The 12,258-nt window shown below is 39.8% G+C and overlaps 3 protein-coding genes across 4 annotated transcripts; 2 read left to right on the top strand and 1 right to left on the bottom strand.

Annotated features, from left to right (window-relative positions):
• The first annotated feature begins 6 nt into the window (after nucleotides 1-6).
• On the top strand, nucleotides 7-5,409 carry LOC104820517 (calcium-transporting ATPase 1, chloroplastic). 2 transcript variants are annotated; one of them, XM_010550976.2, is made up of 8 exons: nucleotides 7-183; nucleotides 320-585; nucleotides 1,385-1,439; nucleotides 1,518-3,469; nucleotides 3,709-3,867; nucleotides 3,978-4,149; nucleotides 4,399-4,706; nucleotides 4,794-5,409. In XM_010550976.2, the coding sequence occupies exons 2-8, from the start codon at nucleotides 409-411 to the stop codon at nucleotides 5,031-5,033; spliced, it is 3,063 nt and encodes a 1,020-aa protein (XP_010549278.1). In that variant the 5' UTR covers nucleotides 7-183; nucleotides 320-408; the 3' UTR covers nucleotides 5,034-5,409. The 2 variants fall into 2 exon arrangements, with proteins under 2 accessions (XP_010549278.1, XP_010549279.1); XM_010550977.2 differs by having other exon boundaries at nucleotides 326-585; nucleotides 4,794-5,033.
• A 762-nt stretch (nucleotides 5,410-6,171) lies between these two features.
• Nucleotides 6,172-6,716, top strand: LOC109116965. Its single transcript, XM_019203338.1, has one exon. The coding sequence runs from the start codon at nucleotides 6,316-6,318 to the stop codon at nucleotides 6,496-6,498; it is 183 nt and encodes a 60-aa protein (XP_019058883.1). The 5' UTR covers nucleotides 6,172-6,315; the 3' UTR covers nucleotides 6,499-6,716.
• Nucleotides 6,717-7,921: 1,205 nt separating this feature from the next.
• Nucleotides 7,922-12,096, bottom strand: LOC104820516 (interferon-related developmental regulator 1). Its single transcript, XM_010550974.2, has 13 exons — nucleotides 11,762-12,096; nucleotides 11,321-11,489; nucleotides 11,055-11,135; nucleotides 10,615-10,697; nucleotides 10,406-10,521; nucleotides 10,192-10,302; nucleotides 9,663-9,772; nucleotides 9,260-9,569; nucleotides 9,083-9,160; nucleotides 8,956-9,006; nucleotides 8,759-8,845; nucleotides 8,371-8,448; nucleotides 7,922-8,281 (listed from the first exon to the last, which is right to left on the bottom strand). Exons 1-13 carry the CDS (start codon nucleotides 11,769-11,771, stop codon nucleotides 8,231-8,233), a joined length of 1,335 nt encoding a protein of 444 aa, XP_010549276.1. The 5' UTR covers nucleotides 11,772-12,096; the 3' UTR covers nucleotides 7,922-8,230.
• Between the last annotated feature and the right edge of the window lie 162 nt (nucleotides 12,097-12,258).

Below are 12,258 nucleotides of genomic sequence, written 5' to 3'. Positions count from 1 at the left end.
TCTTCCGATTCAGTTCGGAAAACAAAAAAAGCCAAAAAAAAAAGATCCCAAGAAAGAACGAATCACAGTAAGCGATTTCTGAAATGGCAAGAGGAAACTTCGACGAAGAACACTCCCTGTGATTTCTTCGTATTCTTCTCGTGCGAAGACGCGTCGTCGTACATTGACGATTTAAGTTAAAAGGTGAAATCATCCATGGAATCTTCGTTGTTTCTTCTTTAAAGCTTTGCTTGCTCCATATGAATCTACTGTTTCGTTCCGAATTCTTGAGATCCTGATTCCGTGCGTGTTTTTGTTTCTGAATCTGGTTGTTTTGAAGTCGTAGACTCTTTGTGGATTTGCTCGTCGTTTGTGGTTTGGTTTGGGGAGAACGGAGGTGGAGGAAGGACTGGATCGTGTTCGCCGGAAATGGAGACCTACTTGAACAAGCAATTCGGCGATGTGAAGCCGAAGAATTCGTCGGAGGAAGCGCTTCAGAGGTGGAGGAAGCTCTGTTGGGTCGTGAAGAACCCGAAGAGGAGGTTCCGTTTCACGGCTAATCTCTCGAAGCGTTCCGAGGCGGAGGCGATTCGTCGCTCCAATCAGGTGAGTTCGTCCGTACGAGTTAGGTTGTTTTGTGGTCACTTCTGAGAATATTTCACTCTGGGTCTCTAGTTTTCCTTCTGTATTTTATCCGAGATCTCGTGATCTACGTCCGCTATGTTCATGTATTTCGAGTTATTTGGGTGAAATCTGTTTAATGGAACTAATTTGTTTAGGCCGATCTATTGTTAGCTGATCCTTAAATATTCTTGAAACATTTTCGAGGTGAAGCAAACGACTCTGTTCTGTTCTTCAGTTTGGATTGTGGGATCTTACTTAATTTGGCCATGGGTTTTGACTAATATGTGTTTGTTTTAGTATCGATTTGATTCTTTTCTACGAGTTGTCGGATCATTAAGCTAAAACATCCCTGGTTAGTTAACGTCTATGTCCCTTGGTACGAGATAAGACATTGTTGTACTTGTGTTGTTTCAAGAACACAAGCAATTGAGGCTTTGGTCTGTTGGTGGGTTTTGCTAGTACGAACATTCAGGAAAAAGGAAATAGTTTCTTAAGCTTCATCTGTGTCTTTAAATGTGAAATAAAAACTATCCAAAGAAAGAAAGAAGCTAAAGTACTGGAGTTTTGTATTTAGTTCTCTGCATGGTTTGTAGATAAACACATTTGCTTCTGTTTAGCTCTCTGAATAATATAGTGTGCAGAAGCATTAATCCCATGAACACTACAATTTTGAGAAACAGTGTGCCGATATTTAATGTGGCTTTCCAGTGTAAAACATCCTTACTCCAGTATGATATACGATGCACCATATGCTTATACATGTCAACCTATTGATCTGCAGGAGAAATTCAGGGTGGCGGTGCTAGTTTCGCAAGCTGCACTTCAGTTCATAAATGGTAAGAATAGCGTAGTTGATTAATCTGAGAATGAGATATATCATCCATCCTTGACGAGGTCATGCCATGTGCTTGCAGGTTTGAAGTTGTCCAGCGAGTACACTGTACCTGAAGAAGTAAGGCAGGCAGGATTTGAAATCTGTCCAGATGAGTTAGGATCGATTGTGGAGGGCCACGATGTGAAAAAGTTGAAAATTCATGGTGGAGTTGAGGGTGTAGCAGAGAAGCTTTCCACGACGATTACAAGTGGAATTGATACATCTGAAGATTTACTCAGTCGAAGGAAAGAGATATATGGTTCCAACAAATTCACAGAAAGCCCAGCACGGGGCTTCTGGCTATTTGTTTGGGAAGCCCTACAAGATACAACCCTTATGATACTAGGTGTCTGTGCCTTTGTGTCACTTATCGTTGGTATACTGATGGAAGGGTGGCCAAATGGTGCCCACGATGGACTTGGAATAGTGGCAAGTATTCTGCTTGTTGTGTTTGTCACCGCCACAAGTGATTATAAGCAATCTCTGCAGTTCAAGGATTTGGATGCCGAGAAGAAAAAGATAACGGTGCAGGTTACCAGGAACAAGTTGAGGCAAAAGATCTCGATATATGATCTTCTCCCTGGTGATATTGTTCATCTTGGTATCGGGGACCAGGTTCCAGCTGATGGACTTTTTATTTCAGGTTTTTCTGTTCTGATAAATGAATCCAGTTTGACAGGAGAATGTGAACCCGTTGCTGTGAATGTGACAAACCCTTTTCTCCTCTCTGGTACCAAAGTTCAGGATGGATCTTGCAAAATGTTGGTGACTACGGTTGGAATGAGGACACAATGGGGCAAACTGATGGCCACGCTCAGTGAAGGTGGAGATGATGAGACACCTTTACAAGTAAAACTGAATGGAGTGGCAACCATCATCGGTAAAATAGGTCTAGTCTTTGCTGTTGTTACATTTGCTGTTTTGGTCCAAGGATTGGCTACACGGAAGCTCCAAGAAGGTTCTCACTGGGCCTGGACCGGTGATGAATTGATGGAAATGCTGGAATATTTTGCTGTTGCTGTAACAATTGTTGTGGTTGCTGTCCCGGAGGGTCTGCCCTTGGCTGTGACGTTAAGTCTTGCTTTCGCCATGAAAAAGATGATGAATGACAAAGCCCTCGTCCGCCATCTAGCTGCCTGTGAGACAATGGGATCTGCAACTACTATCTGTAGTGACAAGACCGGAACTCTGACAACAAACCACATGACAGTTGTGAAAGCCTGCGTCTGTGGAGAAGTCAAAGAAGTAAATGGTTCTGAAGCCGCTCTTAAATTTGCTTCTGATATCCCCGAGTCTGCCCTTAAAGTTCTACTGCAATCTATATTTAATAACACTGGGGGTGAAATTGTTACTGGCAAAGGAAACAAAACCGAGATACTGGGAAGTCCCACTGAAGCTGCTCTGTTAGAATTTGGTATGTTGCTCGGAGGAGACTTCCAAGCCGAAAGGCAAGTGTTGAGTATTGTGAAAGTTGAGCCCTTCAACTCTGCAAAGAAGAGAATGGGAGTCGTTATTGAGCTTCCTGAAGGGCATTTCCGAGCACATTGTAAGGGTGCTTCTGAGATAGTCTTAGATGCTTGTGACAAATTCATCAACAAAAATGGTGAAGTTGCTCAACTTGATAGAGAATCTTCCACTCACTTAAAGAACGTAATCGAACAGTTTGCTAGTGAAGCTCTTCGTACTCTTTGCCTCGCTTACATGGAAATCGGGGACGAGTTCTCGGCAGAAGCCCCTATTCCAAGTCAAGGATACACTTGCATAGGCATTGTGGGTATCAAGGATCCTGTCCGCCCCGGTGTAAAGGAGTCTGTTGCAATTTGCAGATCTGCTGGCATCGTTGTCAGAATGGTGACCGGAGATAACATTACCACTGCAAAGGCAATTGCTAGAGAGTGTGGAATATTGACTGACGATGGCATAGCTATCGAAGGCCCTGAATTCCGTGAGAAAACTGAAGAGGAAATGCTAGAGCTTATCCCGAAATTGCAGGTAACACTCTGATTTTATATCAAATGTTAGTTATTGGATTATACTGTTTTCTGGCATTTGCGTTGTGCAAGGCGGTGAAAATCAACGGCTTAGTATCTAAAGGAAACTTGGTGTTCTTTCCGTGGCAAATGTCTATATTTGGATAACGTCCGCGTGATATTGTTTTCGAAAGAATCATCATGTTCCTGCGAAAAGCACTCTTTTACATTGTATTTAAGCTTAATATTTATTTTTTGCAGGTCATGGCTCGATCTTCACCCATGGATAAGCATGCTTTGGTGAGACACCTCCGTACAATGTTTCAGGAAGTCGTTGCAGTGACAGGTGACGGGACAAATGATGCCCCGGCACTTCATGAAGCTGATATCGGACTTGCTATGGGAATTGCTGGAACTGAGGTATTATTCTTCATGCGTATATTTGGCAGTAGAAGTACATTCACACTGGTTGATGTATTTAGAAACGCGTCGAGTTGTGTTATATATAAGTTATTCTCTCTCACATACAGGTTGCGAAAGAGAGTGCCGATGTCATTATCCTCGACGATAATTTCTCGACAATTGTCACCGTGGCTAAATGGGGACGGTCCGTCTATATCAACATCCAAAAGTTTGTTCAATTCCAGCTCACTGTAAACGTGGTGGCGCTTATCGTCAACTTCTCATCCGCCTGTCTGACCGGTTAGTTTGATCCACCCGCCCTCTTATCTTCGTGTCTGTAAATAAACATTCTGTTAGACTCCCAGATTAGTTCGATTATCCTAATTTTATGGTTTAAGACATTATATTATTTAGATAGTATTTCGGGATTAATGAGATCATCGTAGAATTGATCAAAGCTTAGATATTTTATCTATTTTTTTTCTAAGATAGATTCGATCTCGATCCAATCAGGAACCCTAACAAAGATCTTTACGCGAATATTCACAGGAAATGCACCTCTTACGGCTGTCCAGCTACTGTGGGTTAACATGATCATGGACACTCTCGGGGCGTTGGCTTTGGCCACGGAGCCCCCGACCGAAGATCTGATGAAGAGATCGCCGGTCGGAAGGAAAGGCAACTTCATAAGCAATGTAATGTGGAGGAACATCCTCGGACAGTCTCTTTACCAGCTTGTCGTCATATGGTATCTTCAGACAAGAGGAAAGTCAGCTTTCGGACTCGACGAAAACAACGTCGTAGGTTCAGATCTAACGCTGAATACGCTGATTTTCAACACGTTCGTCTTCTGTCAGGTAGTAATTAAAAAAAAAACACGTTATTCCATCAAATGTCTACGACCGATTAACTAACTGACTAACGGGGGTGTCATCTTTTTCAAGGTATTCAACGAGATAAGCTCGAGGGAAATGGAAAAGACGAACGTATTCAAGGGAATACTGAAGAACTACGTGTTTGTCGGGGTGCTGACTTGCACGGTCGTTTTCCAGATAATCATCGTCGAGATCTTAGGCGCATTCGCGGATACTACGCCCCTAACGTCGGCTCAGTGGCTAGTCACCGTCTTGCTCGGATTTCTCGGAATGCCAATTTCCGCCGCTCTGAAGATGATTCCCGTCTGATTATCGCGACTCTAAAGATCGATGATGATCGCTACGACAACGAAGGTAAATCGAATTCCCACGATACATACATACATATATAGTGTATATGTATGTATGCATGAACATGATAACTGAATCTTGGCATGGAGCTTCGAGGTTTCGGTTTCCAGACATCGTTCCTTTTTTTTTTCCGTAGGATCGGTTTATAAGGCCATGGGGAATTTATAGAAGTGGCCGTTGGATTAGTGTTTTTCAGGTTATGGAACCTTTTTTTTTTTTTGCTTTTTTTTTTTGTTGGGATATGAAGCAGTCAAGTTTAGGAGATGTAAACATGAAGGTGTTAGGGTTTTGGTGTTTGTTTTATTCAGATTGCTCATTTGGATATTTGAATCAAGTAAATATGTTACTCCAAAAATATAACACACACATATATACATATACATATACATAAATATATATATGTATAATTTGTCTTAACCTACCAATAGAATCTTGGACTTTTTGCACTTGCGACTCCCAGCACATAGGACCGACCGTGTCTGAAATCCTACAAGTTTCAATAAAATATTTTAAAAATAAAAAATAAAATAAAAGGTTTCCAGCTAAAATTGAACGGATCTACAGAATCCAACGACATATGGAATATCGGCAAATTCAGAAAGAAAATATAAACGCCACACCAACAAATAATTAATTTTATTACATTTATTTTTTTTAAAGAGAAAAAATCCTAAAAATTTCTGAATTTGTAATTTGGAGTAATATTAATTTCTAAACTTGTAGAGGTGCATATTAATTCCCAAACTTGCAAAATTGAACACGTTAAATCATTAACTTGTTAAACGGTTCCATAATCGTCCATAGGTTATTTGGTCAAAAATTACTGCCACGTCACGCACACGTCAGATCGGTCAACTCGTTTTTTGACCAAATAGTGTTATGGACGATTATGGAACCGTTTAACAAGTTCATGATTTAACGTGTTCAATTTTGCAAGTTTGGGAATTAATAGGCACCTCTACAAGTTTAGGAATTAATATTACTCCCAATTACAAGTTTAGAAATTTTTAGGCTTTTTCGCTTTTTTTTAAAATAACTTCTTGGAGGCAAAGGGAAGAGCCAAAAATAGGCATAACGCATAGCAAAAAAGGCTAAAAATACCTCCAAAAGAAGAAACCCACATCACCTCGGCATCTAATTTCTCTGAAGAGAGACTCCCCTCACCCCCAAAAAAAAATAAAAAAAAAAGAGAGAAAATAATGAGACAAGAACAAGGGATTGGAGGAGAAAGAGAGGAGAAATGGAAGAGGAAGTGGCGGTAATGTACCCAAAGGATCCGCCATGGTACAAGCCGTGGATGGTTCCCACGACGATGTGCCTCCTCTTCTTCCTCGTCGCCCTCCTCGCCCTCTTCAAACGCTGCGCCTCTTGTCGCCGCGGTGACAACTCCCCCACCATCCACCCCGCCTCCGACCCCACTTAGATCATCTTTCTTCTTCTTCTTATATACATACATATATATACACACACACGTATATGTATACGTATACATGCTAATGTAAAACTTGATTGCTTTTTTTGTTTTTTGTTTTGTTTTTGATGAAACGTATATGATGATGATGCCATTGTAGAGTCCACATAACCATCGTTTGATTCGCGGAATAATGTAGTTCTTAATTTTATCATCCCCTCTTCGATTGATCGATGCAAAAAGTACTGAAACCAATACAATACAATACAAGGCCCTCGACATGAGAAGCGATAACTAGGGATGGACACGGACAGGGACTCAAGTCGAGACCGAAGAGTGCAACAAGGCCAAGAACCCGAACTGCGGGTTTGGTTTCGGATTTTTTCCAAACCATGGCAGTTTATGTGTGGCAACAAGTAGAAGTAGAATTACGTTTATATCTTTAATATTTTTATGTGTTTACAAAACGATATCTAGATGTGAAATTTCCAATATAATCCCCAAATCAACGTAAAATTTCTGAAATTTTTGCGGATTCGATATCTACATATATCCGACATTAGCCACGGGTATCTGGGTTACCGAGACAAAAACGATATGCCCACCAGTAGCTAGCTATGTGTTCACGTCGACCCTAGCTACTACTCTCTTAAAGGATCCATCTTTTAATGGATGACCCCATAGATTTTGTCCATGGAAAAAGGTTTGAAGCTATTATGTGATTTATCTCATTTCCTTTTTCTTCATTAGATTAATGATTTTTCCAAACATTGTTCAATATGGACCGACTTTATTTCATATTATTTGTTCAAATTCTTTTGGTGAAGTGTGACAAACGTTCTTCTTCTCTCCACTTCACAACACATTCTCTATTTAATAGGGGTGGACGCGGGTATTTGAAACACACGGGTTTTCGGGTATTCGATCTCACGGGTACTTGGAATACGTGTACTCGTTATATATATAACAAAGACGAAAACGGGTTCAGTAAAACCAAAAGTTCTAGATTGTGGATTCGAGTTTGAATTTTGTTAGTTTGAATTTTGTTTGAACGAGGACAGATAACCTTAGATATGAGGACAGATAACCTTAGATATCTGGATATGAATAAAATAACGGTTATATCTTATTATTTAAATATATTTACAATAAATATTAAATATAATTTTAAATTAAATTATTAAAATACCACTAAAATCAACAAAAATCAATATTTTCTAAAGATTTGGATGGATTTGGATATACTCGCGTAATCGAATTCACCGACAGGTATCCGAACCGCAGATATCCAGACTTCACAAAAACGAAAGCGGGATAATATCTTTTCAAAATCCGTGAAAACGAAGACAAAGACTGGATACCCAAAAAATCAGGGTACGCAATACCCCTATTCTCTAATCAATTTCTCAGCCAAAAATAATATGAAATAAAGATGGGAAAATAAGGCACTCCGAACGGATTTGATTGGTCATTTTGTCCCAAAGAGAACACATAACAAATGCATGAAAACACCAATCTCGCATCTTACTGCATCTGTCTGTCTACAGACAAAATCTGAAATGTGTGCCCAATTATTACAACATGGACTAGCAATGGCAATGAATGGTAAATTCAGCAACCATTCTTTCTTTCTTTTTTGTTACCTGAAGGGTTCACATTACCAAATCTAAACTTTTAAAATTTCTTCAGCTCCTTTCAGTTTCAAACTTTCAATGTGGGATCAAAAAAATCTCAGATGCATATCTTAGGCGTAATAATCACCCCCCGTCGCTGCGTAATGGCCGGCGTTTTTACTCTGCACGAAAAAAACGCGCAAAAATGAAAAAAAAAACGTTCGGAATTGAGCATATAATCATACACACATACATATATATATATAATTACCTCAGCTAACATCCGTTGCTTGTTCAGGAACTGCGTTCTTGCTTTGTTGAGGGCTGAGTTTGGTGATTTAAACATCCTCTGGCGGATATGAAACACTTTGTCAGTAGTTTTAACAACAAACACCCATTGGAAGAACCAACAGTTCGGTTACGATTTATTCGAGTTTCGAAAATTCATGGCTAAACGGTTATTTAATTTTCATAGGTTCGGTTCGGGTATAAATTGGTTCAGTTTTCATATAGCCGAACCGTTTGCCCACCCCTAAAAAACAAACCAAAAAGACAGGTGGAATGCATTCCGGATTTTTTGACTTAAACCGGTTGGAAATCGAGGAAAGAACAAAATGAAAAAGCCAAAATTTTATTCTAAAACCACCAAAAAAACCGACCTTTTCACCCTGACTCATTCGAGGCTCCCCGCCGGTAAACTTCTTCTTTGGAGTGAAACCAAACACATCATGGAGGAATTCATTGTCCTGATAATTGAACAAAAAACCATTAGCTTTGATACCAAAGAACCAACAACATTCAAAGATATGAACAGATGAAAGAAAATAACCAAAACCCGATATAAAAAAAAACGAACCTGCATATGCTTGATAAACCCACCCCCTAGGAAATGCTTCAAAAAGTTCAACTGTTGAAAAGCAAGGATCAGACTTCTCTGGTAAAAAAAAAATGCCATAAAAAAGGTCGAAAAGAAGATAAAAAACCTGTATCATCTGGTACCATGTTGTCGTCTGTAAAGACTCTCCTCCGATTTTTGTCGATGTTTCAGGAGAGTAACCGTCCTAGTGACCAGCCATATACAGATCCAAGCATAAGGGCCAACACAATAATATAACAGCAGCATAGAGAGAGAGAGAGAGAGAGAGAGAGAGGTGAGGTACCTCAAGAAACTCTAGAAGATCTTTAAACAGATTCCGCTGATTGTTGAGATCTTTCTTAGCAGAACCTTTGCCACCCGCCTCTGAAGAAAGATCTCTGACTTTATTAGTGACTTTTGCTTTCAAGCCATGCATGTGCATCAATGCTTCTTGAGACACATTTCCTTCTTGAGCTGATCCATTAGAACGCTTGGCTTCGGCCGAGAATTTCTCGAGATTTCCCAACTCGAATATCAGGGCAAGTGCTTCCCCAGCCGCTATGCGTACGGTCCGATCATCTTTATCTAACAGGGAAGAGAGATATGAAACTATCCTGAAAAGTTTTTTTCAACAACTCGTAAGCTAATTCATAACTCATTCGGTGAACAAGACATAAAATCACGGAAAGAACCATAGCTTTACTTACTCTTGCCAAAGCTTGGGACTTAGTGTCCATTGATCCACCGTCGTGAGCAGAAACGCCCAAGAAGACACCACAGCAGTTACGACTGCAGGTGAAGGTTTTGTTGCAACAACCTACAAGAGAGCCGAGGCGTCAACAGAATCAATCAATCCTTTGGAACAAAACGGGAATCACGTTTTTGAAGTTCTTAGATTAAATAGAAATATATCTATTTTCTTGGAAAATGCGGATTATAACAAGAAATATAGTTCACTGATTGTGAAATGTTTCAAAGGGTTTCATGGAATACGAGAACAGTAAACCCAGTGGGAAAAAAACACAAAAGGATCTTCTACTACTTTGACAATCAATTAAGTGCCTGAAAGCACCTTCACTTCTGTAATTTATTTTCTTGACTACTCACAATTCTTTCAAGCATCTATATCTACATAGTTTGTCGCTAGCTTAAACCGAGCTACCAAATTTCTTTCACCCATTAGGAGATAGCAATGGTTTTGAGATCCAAAATTAAGAACCAAGCTAAGACACATACATTAGAACCTAATTTGGGATGAATCATTTTCCAGATTATTTGCATTGATCTTTCGGTCTCTTCTGGAGTAGTTCCACCAACAAAGGTGATTACTGCCAAGCACTCAAGAATCTGCAATGAAGGGCAACATATCACCACAAAGGGAAACCGAAATTGGCTTTTTGAGAATCCTAAAACAAAATTATCTACTGCTTAACAATTGAATCATCCATACCGATGATATTTTCAAGGAGTCACGGCCAGATTTAAGGGCCTGAGAAAGAGGGGTGACTGATTCTTCCAAAATTTCATGCGCCTGGTCCCCAAGTCCAACAGTCAATGCTAACAAACCTGCAAACACCATCATTTAAAAATGATTGATTTACTAGGACTGATTTTTCCCAGATGATGAGACGTAAAAGTTGTTTGCTCCTAAGGACTAACCAATAACACGAGTGGCTAAAAAGGTCTCCCTACTAGACCCTTTCTTGATGCAGTTTAAGCATTGATGCAACAAAGTTGCAAACCTGCATCATTAAGAAGAATCATTAAAACCCCATTTACCATTTTACCGAAATAAGAAAACGAAAAACCCTAAGCATGTGTAGAGACCGAGTATATATGCGTCTAAGTCATCCACATCGAAAGCAGCTAATCAGAAAGGAAACCTCAACATGGGTTATTTGAGTTCATCCAAACTACGCTACAAAATTACATTTCCATTCTCGAAAACATCTACAAAGAAAACATCTAAAGTTTGCAATATGGATAGCTAAGGCATTGTAAAATATGTTTTAAAGAAATAATAGTAAATTTACACAACACGAAGCTTAGTCCAAACCATGCAGAAAAAAGATGGAGGAAAAACAGAAGAGAACGCTTACTTCTTTTCCACAAACTCATGCTGCAAGTCACTGTTGAATCCATCGACTATCGAAGCCAAAGCTTGCTCCCTCGTTGAACTCCTTCGTCCCAAAAGAGAATCAAACATCAGTTTCCAATCAAGAACCAATTGAAAACATATAAAAACCCCAGTTTTCAAACACATCTTTCTCATACAAATCCAATTACAATAAACTCAAGAGAAACTGAACCAGGAAACCAGTGCAAAACCAGGAGTGAATCAGCAAGATTTGGATATGGAACCCACCGTTTTTCGTAGAGAGCATCCAGGGCTTGATCCAACAAAGCATCTTTGTGAACCTGAACTTCATCCATGCCGGAAACCGACATTCTATCGGATCGAATAGTGGAGTTAGAGCTAATACTACTAGTATCATCGTCGCTATCGAACATTGCAGCGTTCTTCCGTTGAGATCCTGCCATATTTTATCAGCTCGTGAATCGTTTGTCTCTTCAAAATCCAAAATGTTTTCTTCAAAACGAAGCTACAAAAGCCCAGAAATTCAGAATCTGAATCGGGAAGATTTCTAGGGTCACCTCAACATGATTGATAACACGATAGGAAAAATTGAACAAAGCGACGAAAACGGAAGAACAATTCAAACCCGATTAAACCCTAAAACAAGAAACCCAGGTCAAATTAAGCTAAATTAATCCATCAGAGAGAGAATCAAAGCCAGAAACTTACGCTTCCCCATGATGGGTCGGTGACTACTTCCTTCAAAGACTTCAAAAAAACGTCAAAAGGGCTGACAAAGAATCTGAAAACGAGACGGGTGAGCAGGAGAAAGACGATAGGAAACTGTAGAGCAAGAGGGGATCGAAGCGCGGAATCTGGAGAAGAAGAGCAACAAGAATCGGGAAGAAAACGACGAGAAATGTGAGCCGAAGGAGGATGTATCCATTAAACACGATTGAATCGAGGATTTGTGGGTGGAGAAAAGTTTGCGACTTTCGTCTTACAAAAAGGGAAAACAATCGAGAGGGCGATGAAGAAGACTTATATGAAAGCCGTCAAGTGGTCGCCGAGATGTCTGGTCAAGAAGAAAGCGGTAGAAACGAAGAATCCACCGATCGTGGTTCTATGGAATATTCGTTTACACGTGGAAGATTATTGACCGTTAGATCCTTGATCTGTATGTATAACTCTCTTTATACATATACATATATATATATATATATGTA

The sequence above is a fragment of the Tarenaya hassleriana genome, unplaced genomic scaffold (genome assembly GCF_000463585.1).
Source record: "Tarenaya hassleriana unplaced genomic scaffold, ASM46358v1 Cleome31, whole genome shotgun sequence".
NCBI lineage: Eukaryota > Viridiplantae > Streptophyta > Magnoliopsida > Brassicales > Cleomaceae > Tarenaya > Tarenaya hassleriana.
This window is presented reverse-complemented; position numbering and strand designations above follow the sequence as displayed.